Source organism: Astatotilapia calliptera, chromosome 10 (assembly GCF_964374335.1).
Source record: "Astatotilapia calliptera chromosome 10, fAstCal68.1, whole genome shotgun sequence".
Classification (NCBI taxonomy): domain Eukaryota; kingdom Metazoa; phylum Chordata; class Actinopteri; order Cichliformes; family Cichlidae; genus Astatotilapia; species Astatotilapia calliptera.
In genome coordinates, this window is record NC_137431.1 from 11,186,219 (window position 1) to 11,206,195 (window position 19,977).

Genomic DNA, 19,977 nt, shown 5'->3' on the forward strand with positions numbered 1-19,977 from the left:
TTGCCCTATGACAGGTAGGCTCCAGCCCCCCTGCAAACCTAAACTGGATAAGCAGCTAAGAAACTGGATGAATGGGTTCATTTCAGTTCATTCTCCCTGGAAACGCAGGGAGTATGTAAACAGTTCAGTTTGTTTGTCTGGTTGTTTGCCTGTTTGTTAGCAGTCTAGTGTCCACAGTTTACCAGATATCATTTCCAATTTCTGTGTGATGGTAGATACAGGAAACAGCTCAAGGTGATTTCATTTTGGTGAAAATTCAGTCAATGTGAAATTCAGTAAAAACTTTATAATACCCACGATTTTTACGGATGGTCTTCAACCTTCTTCACAATATACAAGGCCTTGTATGAGGGACACGAGTAACTAGGCTGGCTAAGCATTTGACCTTGACCTTCATGGTTGGCGCCCAAGGTCATAGTTGACCTTGAAATAAAGTAATTCAATAAACATATTAAGTAATATATCATATAAAAGGACATAGAGATTACTGTACAAAACACTTTTTATTTATTCATCATTCATCATTATTTATTTATGACATCACAATGATGCAAGAACGGGCTAATGTATATGTTTGGTAATTGAGGACCAATGGTTTAAAAAAAAACACTGGTAAAATGAAGATGCTTTTAAAAATCACTTTCTAATTTGAGGGGATGATTTGAGAATACTTTATTCTTCCTCAACTGAACAGATGCTTAGTTTAGAGTCAAAAATAATCACATTTGAAGTAAAAGTTTATATTTAGCGTGCAGCCATATTGGCAGAAAACATGGCATATAGCTACAAACAGCAATAAGAAGAAAAAGTATCACTCTAAGCACGATAAAGTAACTCGAGCATTGACTTTAATGCATTCTATAGGCCTGGTTAGGCTGGTGGAGACAAAAGCAGACATACGCTGTCAGACTTGCATATCACACATAATGCAGTGTATAAATAGCATTATAGCATGGACCTTTGAGTTGTCAGTCTATCCTTTTAAGAATGTGCTGTGTAGCTGCTCATTTGACTCGTGTAAATGATAGTCTGTTTGAAATTCTAGCTTGTTTCAACCTGAAAATGGCACCAAGGACAAACACAGTGCAGCAGTACAGTGTGACTGCTGCTCTTTTGTTCTATGTATCCTTTTTTTTAAAGGAAAGCCGGTGTACCTTAATGTTACAAAATATCAGATACACAAAAGTTGAGACTGTCACTAATGTAGATACACACCCCTCCTCCTCCTCAGCTTGTTTCTCTCTAAACACGGCCAGCAGGTGGCGCAAACCTTCAATGTCAAAGATGCAACTGTACTTCACACATCTAATCTGTAACTGAAAACTGAAATTTATCCCTCTGTGTGCGCTTGTTTGTGACCACCTAGATGCCACACTTGCAGCCTGCAGTCATGTCTGCGTGGTGAGTAAGCAGAGCGCAGAAAACAACGGAGTGGTCGACCGGCCTCTGGAAATCTGACACTTTCCCCGCAGGATGTCTAAAAAGAAAAGGCACTGTTCTGGCATTGCAATCAGGAAGTCAGGAGACAGCGATGATGTGCAGTGGCAGTGGGTGACCTTTAACTGGAGGACACTTGCTCAGCTGCTATAACGTCATCAGCACCGCTGCTGCAGTTTCCCCGAGCTGCCACCAGGGGTCGAGTGGTGGCCACATGGGTGGGCTAAAGCACTACTGGCCTGGATTTAAAGAATAATTCCACTCTAAATTAAAATCGAAATAAATAAATATTTTATAGGATTGTAAATATGTAAGCTTTTCTGTATTCAGGTTTTTAAAAAAAGAAGAGACAGACTGTAGTGTAGTGTCAGTTAGAGACATATCCCCAAAGCTGCCCCATAACGAGGACACACTGAAGCTCTAGTCACGGTCCGATACAGGTCATTTCAAACAAAACTGACAGAGTTAGTCAGCACTCACATGACCATCCTGAACATATAATCAAATCAGCCTTCTCTGATCTCACCCCACATTTGCGCACATTGACCTTGCTATTCACAACCACTACAACATGGCATGTGCACAGCAGAGCAGCATAAAACATCTGTGAAGAGAATGTTCCCCCTGTGCTCTCTTGCATTTTTTGGTGATGGCTGAATCTGTATGACCAGCTTTTCTTTTCTTTTTTTTTTAAGTTTTAAGGTGGATCTAAGTGCACTAAATGAGTTCAGCCCCACTCTGGAATCAGCCTGCTACAGCCTGTAGTCTAATAATAAGCGTCTGTAGTATAGGTGGAGACTGTTTTCAGTCAGTCGTGCTGGCTATGACTCACTAATGCAGTGCCCAGTGCCTTTTGTGGATACAGAAAGAAAAAAAGAGCTTCTTGTTAGAATTTATGTAGCCTATCAGCTGACACCTGTCTCAGGTCATGACCCCCTATGAGGAGCACCCGCAGGGACCCCATCTGGCATTCACTGTGTTTTTTTCTATTTCTTTTTTAGGTTTCTGATTCCCGCACATCCACACTCAATGCGCAGTCACGTGTTTAGACCTATATTATTACGCTAAACACAATCGTACAAAACGCTTTAAACAGATTTGTGCGCAAATCTAACGAACATAGCATGACGGGTTTCGCCTCCAACCGGATAATGCAGAGTCTGCAGCAGTGTGATGCAGTCCCGCAGAAGAATTGCAGTCTCTGCAGCACAGGCTGAATGACCTTGCTTCAAGGTCGCAGTGACACCGCCGTCAGTTTTCCCTGTGAGGCGCGCGCCACGAAAATCCTGCCCGCGAGCGCGCCGCATCTATGTAACCACAGCGAGCCTGCTGTCCCGCACCTCGGACACAGCGCTCACTGCTTCAGTTGAAACCAACGTATACTGGGCTATAATTAGAGCCGGATCACGCCGGGCAGCTTTGGGGTGGAGATATCTAAATAATAGGCTACTATGGTTACTCCGATTTCTTTGTCTTTCTTGATTTCCTCCCCCTCCTCTCCACTTTCACCACACCAGTAGAAAAGCTTTTCAACTCTTTCGTGACAACTCCTCTGCTTTCTTAATGCCAGCTGTTGCCAGGCGTGTTGGGGAGCGCAGGGGGCAGCAGACTATTTCTAGAAGCAGGAGGCTTCTAAGTTTGACAAAAGAAAATCGTTTGTTTTCTTTGCTGTATAATAAAATTGCCAAATAAAGTGAACCTTGGTAGAGCAGGATTACACAAAAGCCCATACAGGATAACACAGGGGGCGAACTTTGTATTCCAAGCAAGTATTTTTCTTTTCTTTCCTTTTTTTTTAATTCAGACTACTATCCTTTAATTATTTTACTTTCTCAACCCTTGGCACAGCTCTCCTCATCTCTTCTTCCTTGGCTCATGTCCAGATGCTGTGCAGCGGCGGAGTGAGACGGGTCAGCGTCACAAGACCAAAAGCATGACTACATTTTCCACAGAGGTGTCCTGGAAAGGACATGCAGCCTCATTTTGTGCCCTATAGCTAATGTGATAATTATAATAATAAAGCATGTTGCAGAAAGCCATTTTCGTTATGGTGTTTTAAGCATAAAGGCTTTCTGAATATAGGCCACAAAACGTATAATAATGCAACAGACCCGTGTTTTTAATCTCACAGCAAATATGAAAGCCGTGGGGTTTTTTTCTTTAGTGTGGAAGGGTTCACTGCTATAAAAAGCACTCAATGGTCTGAAATCAGCACTTTGAAGCAGCTCGTCTAAATGAATGAATACACCTTGACTGTACGCGAATTAACGTGGAGTGGGTCATATTTTTTTCACGAGTTGCAGGCCCTTATTAAAATGCGGATGACGCGGGTTGTAGGTGCGTGCAGACGTAACGGAGACCCAGTGGACGCAAATTGTGGCAGAGGGAGGAGAGCAGGCACGAGATCCAGGCTACGTCACTGAGTTCCGTCAAATGAGCGGAAGAAAGCCAGAGGTGTGCCGGAAGTTGAACTGTTAAAATAAAAGCAGCATTTAGAGTTCGTTTTAAGAATATCAGCGTCTCTATCTTTTTTTAAATGTGTTACGGATTTGACGGAAAGGAGGGAGACTTTTGTACTGGATTATTTTTTATTTTTGGTCATCTTCCCGCTTGGTAAATGTTTGAAAGTTTAATATGTCGACGGAGTTTTGCTGTGAAATACTCTTACCGGATGTGGATGCTGTTTTTGTTGGAGACTTGACGCTAAGGTTCAGCTACAACCTCAGTTGTGGAAGGCGAAGACGGGAATTTTTTAACAGCAGTGGACGGAGCCGAACAGCCGGGCGAAGACATTGTGTCGCCGGTTGTTGTTATCTCCCTTTTTACATGCTAACATCGTGATGCGATGTGAGAAACGTCGCGAGGCTCTTACGGCGCCATTAATCCAGTTCAACTGCCAGTGGACTTGCAATCCGCAAAGACTTGACTGACCTCAAATATTTAAGAACAAAAACGACCCCGTGATGTTTTTACATTTCCTAGTAAGTATCTTGTCTTAGCCTACACTTCCGAGGTTGAGCACACATGGGGTGTTTTGCCCATTATTAGTGTTTTTTGGACGTGGCAGCTGTCTTGACGACAGCCTGATGTGCATGCACGATTTGCCCGAAAGAGCTCTAAGTTCGCCTGACCACGTTAATGGGGATATGGGACACGAGCCGGAAAATAGTTAATAGCCTACACTGTGGGATAATTTGCAGTGCACGCCATATTTCAAGCTTATAACACATGTATACCTTGGGACTAATTCATGCTTCAATAAATGCTAGAGGAGTCGTTGGTGGTTAGTACTCTAGTCACCAGTAAGCCACACTCGTTAATGTAGAAAATAAAGACCAACATGCAGATGATAAGTGTTTTCTTCTGTTTTTCTTTCTTGCATGCTGTTACTTAAACAGCAAGTTCTCATGTGCAGAATGCCCCTCCGGCACTTCTTCTTCAGTTGTTCACACTTTAACTTCTCTTCTGTGTATTTTAATCTCCCGAGTTATATTTCTCTCGTTTTTAACACACCGAACTATGTAAGTTGTCGAGCCTCCTGGGCCAGGATTGAGATCCCTGATCTTAAGGCATAATCCACTTCGGCAATTAACCTTTCACCGGTCCGAGATCAGTAAGGCAAGGTCACCCCTGGGTGCTGTTCTCCCTGTCTCCACAGTGCGCCGCATTTAAAACCCTTAAACTGAGTTTAATGTCGCGTCTGTGAATGTGATGCCGTGTCACTGACGGAGACCTTGCCCCTGACAAAACCACGATAAGAAAGCTTTAAACGGTTGAAGACATAAGGAGCTTGTCGAGGTGTGATATTTGACTTTTTGCTTATGTAATAGAAAGTGTACTTGGAAATCCATTTATGACAAGGAGCTGTTTGGGTGCAACAGTCTACTGGGATTAGAGTCTGAAACTGAAACGACTTGTAAAAATGAAATTGTCAGCTGTTTTAACCTCCAGACAAAATGGGAAAAGCATCTCAGTTTGTTTTCATATATAAGAGCCTTGCACACTTTTAAAGTTGCTTAAAATAGGTGTCCTTTTTTGGGATATGGCATTTTTTTAACAGTCATATTTAGACTTTAACAACAAGCTGGAATACTATTCCATTTGGGGTTTTTGTGTTTGTTTTTAAGCCTAAGTAATTTAATTATTTACATAGCTTTATCACCAAACTTAAGTTTATAACTTTGTATGACTGAAAGACAAGGTGTTGGCTTTTCTCTGTCTGCCCTTCAAGCATTCCTGTGACTGTGACCTTTGGAGTGTGTCACGCAGTGTAAAGGGGGAGGGTATGAGCAGTGTGTGTAAAAATCTGGATAGATAGGCTGGGTTATGTATTTTTGGAAAGACAGTTGGTTTTAGGTGTATCCATACGCCTCATTAGAGAAGAAACAAAAACTGTTGGCAGAGCACATGCTTCCTCTGGATCATGTGAAGATTAGCTCCACAGTTATTGTTAGGAGCCTGCCAATCATTTGCTGCGAGTTTGCATACATTATGGTCATTATGAGGCCGGACGCGGTGTCCTTGTGGGGATTTGACCATTCAAAGCACAAAGGGCAAACATGAAAAGCAAACTCTTTGGCTTGGCTGCAAGTTTTGGGAATACTCTCAGAAGCGTTTGCTTGCTTCGCAGGTGTCCCGGTAACTGCAGACTTCAGCCCACAGCAATATCATTTTACTGAGCTGTCTTCTGGAGTGAGACATACACAGGCTTCAAGCTCCAGGTCACCAAACAGGTAAGCTGTTCCTACGTCACCTTTTATGTTGATGAAATGTTACACCGTTATGCCGTGTTTCAATTGGGATTATGTGTTAACAAGTGCCTCTTTTTCCTCACAATTCAGTCATTATAAAGGTAGACTTTGTGGTAGACTTTCAGCTGACGCCTTTAGGACATGCACAGATATGAGCAAGTTTGTAGAAGGATTGAGGCTGAGTAAAAACAACAGAGAATAATGTTACAGTGCCACAACCGTATTTTTCATTACTTATATATGTTACCCGTATATTATGATGGTTTTGTTGCAGTCATACACTTTCCAGGACATGTTCCTGTTTGAGAAAAGCAGGCTCATCAGCTAAACACAGATACTTCTCTTGGTCTGTTGTCGAAATTATATCATGAGGGCACAAACTTGAAACGACAGGCCGTGATTGCTCTGCAAACAGAAAATATGGGTTAGGGAGGGGCAAGAGGCGGATAGATGACAGAAAGAAAGAACAATTAATGTATCAGCCTGTGGCTCTTCAGTGACACTTTAAATTTCTTTTTTGTTTTGGGGATACTGTGTGAGGGGAAACACATCTTCAGCAGTATACATTTGTGTGTAACACCAGGAGCTAAAAGTTTAGCTGTCTTCCCCTAGATTATTGTAACTTTGTTGTTAGTTTAAGCAAGCTGAAACATTTGATCAAAAATAATATATATTACAGTTTAGAAGTTTAATTGCATCCTTCATTAACAATGCTAACTTATAATTCTGACAATGCCAATCAGATTTCCAGCTGGCAATGAAGCATCTTATATTTGATCAGTATAATTTGGGATCTTCCTTTACTCCATTCAAAAAATATAGTAAATATATGACGCTTAACTTTTAAAATGAGACATTTACAGATGACAGTGTGAAAGTGTTACTATGTGCTTAGCCTGCATCGCCTCCCAGCTGTTAGGGAAAGCCGATTGTAGGCCGGCCCATCTCCGCACATAGCCAGCACGAGCTAGCAGGAGCTGGTGGTCTGGATACTGATTTTTCTGCTGGATCTGTGTCATGATAGCACACCGTGGGGAGACTTATCGTTCAGTGCTGCTCTAGTCACCGCTCAGGTAAGATGCAGCCTAGTCCGGGTTAGAGTGACCAAAATAAACCTCGGCCCTAGGGGGAGAGAGCTGGATAGTCAGGATTAACGTAGGCTAGCTAGCCTAGTTAGCTAACATACAGTTATCATTTATGTATTCGCTACTCTTGAAGCTAGCTCATGCTAACGTTACACCAAACACGCTGGAATTAGTTTACAGCAAACACCACGCGTTTCTATGGCTGATAAAGTAGATAACAGAGCTATTTAGCAGACCTCTTTAGGTTTTACGCGCTGCTTTAGTCGAATCAATGAGTAACCAGAGAGCTATCATCGCATGCTTGTTAACATTTTCTATGAAGAAACCGACATTTCCCAAAGAAGAAGTCGAATTGGCCAGCGGTGCACATGGTGACCTGATGATCTGACTCAAGTCCGAGCAAAGCCAAATGACACTGTTCAGTATCTGTGTTTATGTGCTACTACTGGTACTGTCTGGTTGAGCGATTAACTGAGCTTTCAGTGAGTCCAGGTAGGCTAAACTTTAAACAGGATAAGTTTCTTTGACGTGTCCGAGGCTTGCCAAACAGCTCTCATATACAGAGAGGGCAAACTCCAAAGAAAATTGTATGCCAGCAACCATAGGATTGGGTTATCTGCTGCAGCTAGTGATGGGCAGATGAAGCCCCATGAAGCACTGAAGCTTTTCATCCAATTGGTTCACCCCAACGCGAAGCTTCATGAAGCTTCATTTGCTCTAGCAGGACACCTACTGGATGTAAAAATATTAGTTGGCATGAATTTGAAGAGTGTGGCATTTTGCACACAGCCTGTAAATGTCAACAACAAAAGGAGTGTGTAAAACATGTATATTGTAGTGATGGCAGTATACTGTGTATATTTATAGTGGCAGTATGGGAAATGATTATTTGGAAATGCTTGAAATGGAAATGATCATTTACTGTGAGGTGAGGTGTGGTTGGGGTGTGGACAGTGGTTGTGCTTTTGTAACGTTGAGGTATGGACAGCTACACACTGAGGCTTTGAGCCTCAGTCCTGCCTGTTCACATTTTATTCTGTAAAAACTAAATTTTCACTGCTTTTATGACCTTTTAGTGGGGAGAACATAGCTAGGATTTAATGATTTAACAAATCTTTTGAATCCTTTGTCCTCCACAATGCTAAATGGCTGGGAGTCCTCAATCACCATGCTGACCAGGTCTTCATCTATTGGAGATTGTTCTCCTGAGGAAAGACAATAAAGACAAAGCACAAATATAAATATCACACACGTAACTTATTACAGCTGTATAATATTGTTATATCATTTAGTAACATTACTGCATGCTATATTATCATGACATTTGATGGCTCACCTGGTCTTGCTCCACAATCGGTGTTCCCCTTATTCTCATGCAAAGCTCTGTAGTGCCTAAGCATGGATGAGGTGTTGCTGTTATATCCCAGCTCCCTGGCACATAGCAAACACTTCACCTTGTACAAAAGTCAAGACAGCTCAACATAAATTGTATTGCACCATCAGTATCATGAAAATACATCTTCTGTAGAAATTTACATACCTTGTTGGGAGGAATAAAATCAAAATGTTCCCACACAGGGGAGGACATCCTCCTCTTCTTAGCTGGCTCCATTCTCTCCTGACCTTCTCTCCTCACTCTCATAAACCTCCAAACGGTCTCCAAACTCTCTCTAACCGCAACTCTCCATCAAACACCCACATTTTGAATGAAGTCTGAGGGGTTTATATCGCTGTCATATCTCGCGGCAAAGTTCGAACCACTTCATGAACCAGTCACGTGGTATAGCCGGGCAGCGAGGCTTCGGACGTCATCATTTTCAGCTCCTCCCATAAATGAAGCAAGCCTCGATACGCGCTTCGCGGAAACGCCCCCTCCATTACTCGACACACGCTCCGAAGCCTCGATACAGAACGTCCCATCACTAGCTGCAGCAATAAGTATGATAAAGGCTTACTTGCTTGGGAAGTACCTACTGACACTGTTAGTAGGACTGACTGACTGTTTTTCTGATTGTGTGCTTTCAGTCTGAGGCTCTCTGTTCTGTTCTCAGTGGTTCCCATCAGCAAAGACAGAAAGCTCTTTTCTGATGGTCATGTCTTAGAAGTGCAGTTTGATGTTAAATATGTCTGAACAAGAGGCTGTTTATTATTGACACAGTAGTAATTAGTAGTAATTTTTTAAACTGACAGAGATAAACCACTCAAAGCTGACCAGCCCAGGACTGATGTTTATTGATTATATCACAAAAAGCCTCAGAATCTTCACTGTTTTTGTTGTCACAGTCACATGTTTTGTAATTATACGAGACTTGAGTGGATTATCAGCCCACCTGATAAACAAATAGAAAAATGTTGGATAATTGCAGTAGATTGCTACTATGTGTGCAAGAGAAACTGAGGACTTAACTGGATTGAGGCTATTTAGACTGCAGAAATCCTCCTCAACGTCCTCACGCAGTGATCTATTAACACAGTCATTCAAGTAAGGGTCTGCATTAATGCTTAAGAGGTGAAGCTAAGAGACAGTTCATGCTCACGTTACGGTTACTTTCTCAATTTCACAATTCAAATCAAGAAAACAAAGTTCGTTTCAGGTAGAATAATAAAACATGTCAAGAGTGTTTTGGTGGCAATTTATCAACTGTCTGTCTTTATAGTGATTAAATACAGGCGTGATCCGCTCTCTTCTGAATTGATGACCCTTGCTTGGGCTGGGCAAAGCGGTGGTCAGTTTGTGCATGCAAACACTCGCCCACCAGTTTGTTAAGTTACATAAAGACGAGAAACCTCAGATGCCCCATTGATATTATTACATTATATGTCAGAGATCAGACTGCTCTTAAGCTGATTGTCTTATTTTATATGGATGGTTGACATTAAGAACCCTGACATTTGGCTTTAAAACTAAGTTGAGCTTAAAAGCATTACACAGAATTACTCACAGAGATGCAGATTTTGGTATTAGAAGTGCATGTTCACTTGGGTAATTGAATCTTCTCTTTCATTTTTTATGTCAAACAACATCTTCTGCGTACTTCTCTCCTTCGCTGGAGTGCATTTCAAGGTGCAGTGCACAGTATGCCATCTCGACTGTGTACTGAGACTCATTAACTTTTTTATACGCTTGTATTGAGATTCATAAACATCCCAAATATAACATGTTTACTATTTTTGCTAGCATAATTTAAGTTAGAACTACAGACTACTACTTTTGCTTACTTATTTGAATACAAGTTATGTGATTGAGTGACTTCTTTATAGCACAGTGGCCTCCATTCACTCACCTTAGACATCTTAATGACTTGAAATATGACAGAGGTGTAGTTCTATTAGGTGCGACGTGTTTTTGATAGCTTTCATTAATATCTTTAGAAGGCAAGATTATGGCCAATATGATGATCATGATTATTTTGTTCAGCATTAAGGTCATGATTATTTGTCATAATTATTCATTAAGATCGTTGACAATATTTTTGTTGCACTTTCATGCATTTCATTTCACGTTTGTACAAATCTTTGTGTCAAAATAAAATTGGACCTACTTATTTATCTAAATTCAGTGTGTTTTTTAGAAGAAACATTTAAAAAAAAAACTGTACTAAATGAACAGGCCACTGATTTCACTTTTGTGTTGCACCACATTCCTGTTTGTTAATGTTCACAAACCAATCTTTGATGACAAATAGTATGAAGTTTTTTACTTAATTCATTGCACCTGCATGATGGATGCGAATAAAACTCAAAGAACTAGATAAACCCTTTGTTTTTCCCCAGTAATGTTTCACATACTCGTCAGGTATTACTATTTCAAGAATCGCTCTTTTGTCCATTATGGTGACCGTTTTCCTGAAGTCTTGCTTACTCACAGTGTTTGGTGGACACACGCCTTTAGCCAAATGGAACGTGATTACTTTGATGATTTCAGTGTGCGGATGGATTTGCTGAGGCTCGGTAAAGGCTCGCTTTTAAGGATGGCTGAGTTGATGTTGGAAAGTTCACTGCAGCAACCATTGCACTATTTATTCATTTATTTTTGGCCTTCATGTCTGTGCATACTGCAGTTTGTGGTTGAATAAGTTGTGTTGCTGAATATGATTTATTTTTGATTAACCTCTCTAAAGTAGGGAGTAATTCTAGTCACTAGATGATTATCTGCTTTCTGCTGTGCCAGACATTTAAATATTTGTTGTGCATCAGCCATTTAATGAAGTGTTACACAACAAAGTGACACCCTGTACTCTCTACAGATGAACGGCGACAAGAGTGTTTGAGATGACTGGAGGGAAAAAATGTAAAATTCTAGAAAATATTTCATTGACACTTATCAGTTTTTCATTCCTGATTTCTTTCCAAGTGTCGATATTATTTAAATATATTCAAATTTAGTTTGTACAAAAATGTTTTTATGCAGCAACAGTAGAAGAAACATGTTCCCAGATGCTCTGCGTTTCCCCATAATGGCTGCTGTTATGGGGTACAGTCTAAACGTAATGTGTTTTAATGTCTTTGTCCTACAGTGGCTAAGATTATGCAAAAGTCTGATTACAGCAATTGTAGACTGTGAGCTACAATCTGCTGTAAGATTTTACACACTGTACTTTTAAGCACACATACATATATAGCTCAGGTGGTAGAGCAGGTCTCCTACTAATCAGAAGGTTGGTGGTGCAGGTCAAACATCTTTGGGCAAGATGCATCCATCAGAGTGTAAATGTTGGATAGAAAGAGCATAGAAAAAAACTGCTTGTGAGAATGGGTGAATTAGGCAAGTTGTGAAAAGTGCTTTGAGTGCTCAGAGTAGAAGAGTGCTATATATGAATCAGTCCATTTACCATTTAGTTTAGGGAAGGTTAGTTGAGGTTAATTTGATAGTAGATTAAAGCAGCATTTGCATCACCACAACTTGAAATGTTTTTCTCTCTGCTGCCTGTTTCCTTCTGATTACAGTGTTTATGCTCAAACCATCACAAATCCCACACAGTAGTGCAAACAGTTTGATGGTTTAAAAAGCTTTAAGAAGGACTAAAGACTGGGGTGGGAATATGGTAAAGTGTTGTAGCCCATGAAGGGGCACTACACTACTGAGATGTTTATTTACATCCTTTTTTTCTTTGCTTTATCATTTTATTACTTTTGTTTGTTATCATGAAAATCTGTGACTGATGATTTTCTCAGAGATATAGATGTGAGTTAAAAGTCTCTGTGCTATTATTTACTTTGACATTTCTTTTTCCTTTTGCCCTGCAGACATCATGTCTTCCCGTGAGCGTCGGTCAGATGTCTACATAAAGGCAGAACCAAGTAGTCCAGAGGGAGGCGGGGGAGGTCGGACCAGCCCTGGCGGGGCCTCCTCAGATTCTTCTCATAGCGGAGGCGGAGTGACCCGAGGAGACAACGTTAAACGTTACTCCCCGCCACTGTACACACCAGCTCTGCGTTGCCATTTCAAGGATGAGGGTGGCGATGGGGCAGAGGAGGGCTCCGCTGGAAATGGGGCAGGTCGATGCAAGTACGCCCTGAGCACGCTTCCCAAGAGGCTGTGTCTCGTTTGCGGGGATGTGGCCTCAGGTTACCATTATGGTGTTGCATCGTGTGAGGCCTGTAAAGCATTCTTCAAGAGAACCATTCAAGGTGTGTTGTGGTAAAGTTTGCTTTAGTGACAGGTAAAGCACTTTAAATGTGTTTAAATGTTTTCACAACAAAACATAGAGTATAAAACACGTATTTGTTTTCTAGAATACCGCTAAAACTTCTCATTGATTTTCCAAAAAAAAAAAAGCTATTTTGTCCCAAAAAACAAGAAATGTATGCAGTTTTGAAAATCTTTCATATTGTTGCTTGTTTCTGGGACCTTCATGAACTCCTGACATTATTTCTGTAACTTTCCAGAGAGTGTAACAAAATCACTGTCACACCTCTGTATGAGGATTGGTATAGTCGGAGTGTAGGACATAAAAAAAGAGGAATAGCAGAATGTGTGTGTGGTTGAAAGATAAGAGAGAGTATAGGCACTTGCTTCTTCGCGAATTTATTTGTACATTCGTTGAGATTAACATTTTCTGCTTCTTCATATAGGTAACATTGAATATAGCTGTCCAGCATCAAATGAGTGTGAAATCACTAAAAGGCGCAGAAAGGCTTGCCAGGCATGCCGCTTCACCAAGTGCTTGAAAGTAGGCATGCTTAAAGAGGGTGAGTGTGACCAGACTTTGATTATTATTCCAATATGTTCATTATTGTGCAGTTGCTTAGTTTATTGCTGACCTAAACGAGAACTGCTGATTCTTGCACAATGTAGGAGTTCGTCTGGACAGGGTCAGGGGTGGAAGGCAGAAGTACAAAAGACGCCCAGAAGTGGAGAATGCAACATACCAGAGTGCTCCTCTACCGCTGACAAAGGAGAGCGAAAAAAGTGAGCTTTGATAAATTGTATTATGCTTTTTTGTGTGTGTCATGAAATAGCCTTCAAGGAGTTTCTGCAAATGTGGCACAAAAGTTCCCTTCGAGTCAAGGATGCACTGATTAGTAGTCGGTCATAGGTCACCGTGGCAACACTTTTTTGGCTATAACTCGTGAATTCTTACACTGATGGTGACTAAATTTCACAGAAATGTCTACTGCATATCACTAACAGGCAGAGCGCAGCCCGGGCCAGGAGTAAGTTACTCATGACAAGAAGTTGAAAGAAGATGAAAGATAGTGATGTAGAAAAAAGGGAGAAATACAGATGGATTTGGTTAATTTGGGAGATTTTTTTCCCCTTTGCACTGAGTTAACGTTAAAATGTGGATTTATGTGTTTGGAAATGAACAATTTTCCCCTTAAAAATGTAAAGTTTTAAAGGAAAGCTCCTCAGAAAATAAAAGCAACACACAAAACATTTCAAATAAACTGGAATTAGCTACAACACAGCTCCCCCTAGTGCCTGATGTGGTTCACTGTTAGTCTTCACTCTTTAAATCAGCAGGTCAGGAAAAGCTTTGGCTCTGTAATGATTTTAATTTAATGTAATTTGACCTGGATTGTTCAAGCTACATGAATCTGGCTGTGGTATAAACATAGAATAATGATCATAAGCAGCAGGCAAAGCTGGCAGATCCTAAGCCTATTTTTAAAATCCATATTTATATACTGTACATAGAGCGCTGCGTATAATACAGTGAAGAGTAATGGAGATCATCAAAATATATCTGAATGCGTTTGTTTAGATAATGAAAGTGCTGATGTTGTGGGTATCAACATGTCTGAATGTATACAGTAATTAATGCATCGTTTGTTGTGTGTTTTTGTGACAGATTCCTCCAACATCATCGTGTCCCACCTTCTAGTAGCAGAGCCAGAAAAGTTATTTGCCATGCCCGACCCTCTGCAGCCGGACACGGCCCAGCGTACGCTCACCACCCTTTGTGACCTGGCTGACCGTGAGCTGGTTGTGATCATCGGCTGGGCCAAACACATTCCTGGTAAGAGATGCAGAGAGAATAAAGGAGGGGAGGAGAGGCAGCAATAGCATGGCAACAGCGGAAGAGACTTCCAGGCTCGCTGAAGAGCATCAGTCACACCATGACTAGAATATTGATTGTTGTTGTTATGAATGGCCTGCATGAGCGTGGCTCTAAAGGCTGAATAAATTTAAAGAAAATGTACAGTCAAAACAAATCAGTGTGCATTTAATGTCAAGAGACGAGGACCTTATTCTAAGAGCTCAGATGAAATTATTTATTCCCATATGAAGCTGGTTAAAATATCTAAACCATTATTTGGAGCTTGGTACCAGTAAACCCATCATCCTCCATTTAAATGTGTCCCTTTCTTTGTGCTTTCTCCTGCAGGCTTCTTGTCTCTGTCTCTGGCAGACCAGATGTCAGTGCTGCAGTCAGTGTGGCTGGAGGTGCTCGTGCTGGGCGTAGCGTACCGCTCGCTCGGCTGTGAGGACGAGGTGGTGTTCGCAGAGGACTTTGTCCTTGACGAGGAGATGTCACGTGCAGCCGGACTGACAGAGCTTAATGCAGCTATTAGTCAGCTCGCTCGCCGATTCCGTGCCCTTAACGTGGACCGGGAGGAATTTGTCATGCTAAAAGCCATCGCACTCACCAACTCAGGTACTTTTACTGCAGCTGCAGACAAGCAGCTATGGGAACATATAAATCAGAATTCAGTATTTTGACACATCCTTTACTTCTCGCATCTTATGAAGCGTTTTGTTGTAGCTTGTAGTGGTAGGTGCACTGTAACACTGTATATTCCCAGTTTTAAAGGCTAGTCTTCTGCTTTCTTGCAGGTATCCGCACTGTAGCTGAATAACTCACAAATGATCTCTCTGTAGTGTAAATATGATGCGATTTGTTTACCCATCTCATAACCTTTATGTAGTTGTCCCTCAGAGGTCCACCTACAATGAGTGCTAACTACAGGCCCTGCTTGTTGAATAAATAACAACTGACATTAGTTTGTAGTCAATTACCGGGCAAGGCAGCCTCTCTTTCTGTGACAAAAGCTGAGAACATTTCAGCACCCTCCACACTCCCTCACCATGTGCTCCCTGTTGTTCTGTCAGACTCTGTTTACATCGAGGACATGGAGGCCGTGCAGAAGCTGCGGGACCTCCTCCACCAGGCCCTGCTGGAGATGGAATGTCAGCGGCGCCCAGACGACCCCCAGCGGGCAGGACGTCTTCTTTTAACGTTGCCTCTCCTCCGACAGACTGCTGGCCGTGCTCTGACCACTTTCTACAGCATCAAGACCCGGGGTGGGGTGCCCATGCACAAACTATTCCTGGAGATGCTGGAAGCCATGATGGACTCCCCCTAGAGAGAAACGCAGGAGCAGGAGTAGAGCGGATTCAGAGAAAGCCCCAAACAGAGAGCTACTCTTCAAGAGTGGATGTGTGTTTTATGGAAAAGGACAGCTTTCATTTCAGAATTAATAATGAGGAAACGATCATTATCTCCTTTAGGCCACAGGAAGAAAGGAAAATAATGTGAAGTGGAAATTGGCCATTTACAGAATGATGTAACTGTCAGAGTTCAGTAAAAAGCTCTTCACGTGAGAACATTTAACACAAATGCCAGAATATTTCTTAGTTCTAACCGTTTCACGGCATGTTTCTTCACAGCATCAACCTGCAGTTACTTAACCACTGAAGAACAACATGTAGGTACCGAATAACAGACTGCAACCATGTGGCTTTTGAACTTAAAAATAGTACTACATCTGCTCATGAAAAGCCATAATAACATACCCGGCAAAATGCTTGAGAGTCCAACAAGGGGTCAGAATAAAGTGCACACTAAGTGCTTGTATTTACTATAGTTTAGTGTGCCGTTGTAGGCAAGTCATAGGAATTTCTTGCAATATGTTAAAAGCAATATAACGACTCGAATATTGTCTGTCACATTCAAAATGTGGATCAAATGGTGAGACATCTATTTGTATGCCTCGATTAGTAGTACTTCACTCTTGGGACCCCAAGCGCTGCTTTTTAGAAAAAAACAACAAAAAAATCGAGCTTCTAGTAGAAACCGGTTTGGTCAGGGAAGCCAAATGAGTACATTTAAAAAAAACAAAACAAAAAAAACATTTGAGAAAAAACTGCAGCACTTTGGGGATTAAATTGTGAAGCGGAAGCCGCTGGTGTGAGTGCAGCTGTCTTTTTACAAGTTTGTGCAATGGATTCACAGTCCAGGAGAAGTGTATATGAAGACTGTATGCACATAAAATGCTCCGCTTGGAAGTTAATTTATATGTAAAGTGTTGTATGTAAATCCTACTGGCACACACAAAAAAAGGCTTCCATCCAAGCAAGCATGTGTGTTTGTTCGTATGCAGTCGAAACCAATGAGCTACACTGAGATCAGGGACGAACACGGCTCTTGGACATTAAAGCTAGTGTGGCAACGAGCGATTAGAAAAGAAATGCCTCATCTGCTTTTTTAAAAAAAAAAAAAAGTATACTGCCCTCTCTACTCCACTAGAATCACAGTTTTTGACTTCAGCAGGTGTGTTTTTGAAGAAAAAAAGAAAAGGTCTGTCCTGTTTGATTTGTGGGCTGTGACGTGTAACACTAATTTGTATGATTGATACGTGTACGTTGAGACATTGCTGCATTTTTCTGCAGTGGTGAAGAATGTTGCATAGATCTCAGATGCTTTTATATGAGATCAGCTGATCTGTTGAACTTTTGCAAGTGCCCAATTATGGGCTTAGGGCAACAAGAAATGCAACATCTTCCCTTTTGGATGTGTGGAAGTCCTGCTTACTGTTCAGCAGGTTTGTATATTTACAGCATAAATGATCACTGTAGTAAGCTTTCCATGCGATGCAAAGCTACAGTGTCGGATAATAAAATCAAATCCCTAAAAATAATATTTAGTGGCCAAAAGGGCCATTAATCTTTTAGCCATGTACAATTCCACTGAAATAAACAGAAACATGCAATTTGTAGTGGACATTTTAACAAAAAAAACTAACAAAAAACAAAAAAAAAGCCAGCAAATGTGAGAAAACCACCCACCCCCAATTATAATTTTATTTGTGCAGCTCACAGTGTACTGAAATTTGTAAAGACTTGAAACTTGCTTCTTTTTTTTTTTTCTCTTTTTTTCATACAATTTCCTTTTTAGGATTTAAGGGTATTTTATTTACATTGTAAACACACTGTTGTGGGGTTGGATAAAGTGAATGCTGATTGTGTTTTTAATGTAAACAGGTGTGTGTCGTCTGAGGTTGATTGTGATTTTAGGGATCAATTTACTTGGCTCTATAGGTCCGGTGGCATGGTGAGGCTACAGAAGGCTACCTCAGGAGGCAGAGTAAGCCAGATGGCCAAAAAAAAACAAACTGTGGAGACAAATGTAACTCGTGATCTGTTGTCAGTTTTAAAAAGTGGGTAGTGGGCATACCGAATGTCCTGCAGTTCATTTGTTTCTGTTTTCTTTACGGAGTGTATGGCTCATAAATGCCTCGTGAGAGAAAGTGTGTGTGTGTGTGTGTGTGTGTGTGTGTGTGTGTGTGTGTGTGTGTGTCACAGTTGATGTGGTGGTAAAGCTAAAACAGTGCAACTGCTAATCCATGGGTGCTACATAAGCAACAGCTGGCACTGTGGAATGGGAAATCTGGCAAAATGTGACACTGATGGATCTGTTTGGTCTTGTTTTCATAAGTTTGAGCTTATATACGTCTGTCTTTTTAAAAAGAAAAACTTGTGTTCTAGCCATGTTTCTCAAACCTTTTTAAAGATAGCAAAAACATAGATGCCGCTAAGTTTCTCCATATTAACGGGTCATATATGCAAAGGTAGATTTTTCTTTTCTTTTTTTCACTAGCATTTTAGGTACGGCGGGGGTTAGGGTGGAGGGCCATTTGCAGTGTCACTGTTGACGTCATACAGTCATTTGTGGGTCTACTTGCATACGTGCGCATTAATATAAATAAGCAATACAATAAATTTACCAAACCTCACACCTTTCCTTGTATAGCCACGGTGTACATATAAGCATTGCCAGTTATAATTAAGAATAGCTACTAAACGGTATATTATTTAGAAATTCAAATCAATGTTTGTATTTTGAAAGACTATTTAAATGATTAAATTCTATTTTTTACTCAATTTACTGTTGTTTGTTGACACTGCTTTCTTTTTTTTGTGTGATACTGGCTGTGAATTTCTGTGTGTAGGCTATTTTTTTTTTTTTTTTTTTTTCCCCATTTAGATCAAAGTTTGATGTCCGTGTCTAAACTTGTCCACATAAAAATCACTGTGAAAAAAAAAGTGAGATCTTCCACTGTCTGACGCAAAAAGGGAGTGGATTATTGTAGGTGCTTTGTGTTGTGTAATAAATGGACACACCACCACCGCATACCATTGGTCTCATCTCTCCCTGTGGATGTGTATGCATGTGTATTCCGGGGGGAGGGGGGGTGTTTTATGAGGGTACTGTGATGAAGACCACTGTTGAAGCTGTAAGTGTCGTCGTATTTTTGACCATATCACCTTTGGACATGCTCTTAACTGTTGATGAATTGGACCTTGCTTTGCCCCCAGGTTTTCTCTTTAGCACCAGGGGGGTGAAGGCAACAGTGGTCCCAGTGGTAATTGGAGCACTTGGTGCAGTGACCCCCAAGTAGATCCCAGAAACAACATCCAAAGAGCGTCCAGAAGAGTTGTTGGAACAGCAAAGATCCTGCACAGGACTGTGGAGCTTGAGGTTCCTGTGCAACATCCCCCCTTTGTTCCAGTAGCCTCCTGACATGGATCTTGCTAATCCAGGCAAAGTCAGAGTCGGTATGGCCACAGCTATTTGTATGTATAAATATATATTTCATTGTAGACACTTTTTTTTAAGTAAATAGTGAGCAACAGGGACATATTTAATGGTTTATGCCGGTATTTATGGTGAGTTATGGTAATATGAAGTGCAAAATTCATGCCCCTCTCCTCTGTAATTTTTCCATTCTCCAACGCCACCTAGTGACTTGGATTGGAAGATTTTTTTTTTTGGCCTCCAGGTTGTATATTTGCCCCCTTCCTTTATAAAATATATAGCAGATCCTGGTAATATGGGGCATAACGAAACAGAAATGTAAAATAAGTAAAAGAATAATTGTTAGTATTGTCTGCACATCTTTATAAAAGTCTCCCATAGCCAATCATCATATGATCAACTACCTTTGGTCATGTTGTTTACATGTATCATATAGCCTAA

At 41.0% G+C, this 19,977-nt stretch overlaps 1 protein-coding gene across 2 annotated transcripts; it reads left to right on the plus strand.

The window, feature by feature from the left end:
• The first annotated feature begins 4,128 nt into the window (after window positions 1-4,128).
• Window positions 4,129-17,267, plus strand: esrra (estrogen-related receptor alpha). 2 transcript variants are annotated; one of them, XM_026181328.2, is made up of 8 exons: window positions 4,129-4,418; window positions 6,068-6,170; window positions 12,521-12,904; window positions 13,349-13,465; window positions 13,572-13,685; window positions 14,569-14,736; window positions 15,106-15,375; window positions 15,831-17,267. In XM_026181328.2, the coding sequence occupies exons 3-8, from the start codon at window positions 12,526-12,528 to the stop codon at window positions 16,082-16,084; spliced, it is 1,302 nt and encodes a 433-aa protein (XP_026037113.1). In that variant the 5' UTR covers window positions 4,129-4,418; window positions 6,068-6,170; window positions 12,521-12,525; the 3' UTR covers window positions 16,085-17,267. The 2 variants fall into 2 exon arrangements, with proteins under 2 accessions (XP_026037113.1, XP_026037114.1); XM_026181329.2 differs by lacking the exons at window positions 4,129-4,418; window positions 6,068-6,170 and adding an exon at window positions 7,122-7,261.
• Window positions 17,268-19,977: the final 2,710 nt, after the last annotated feature.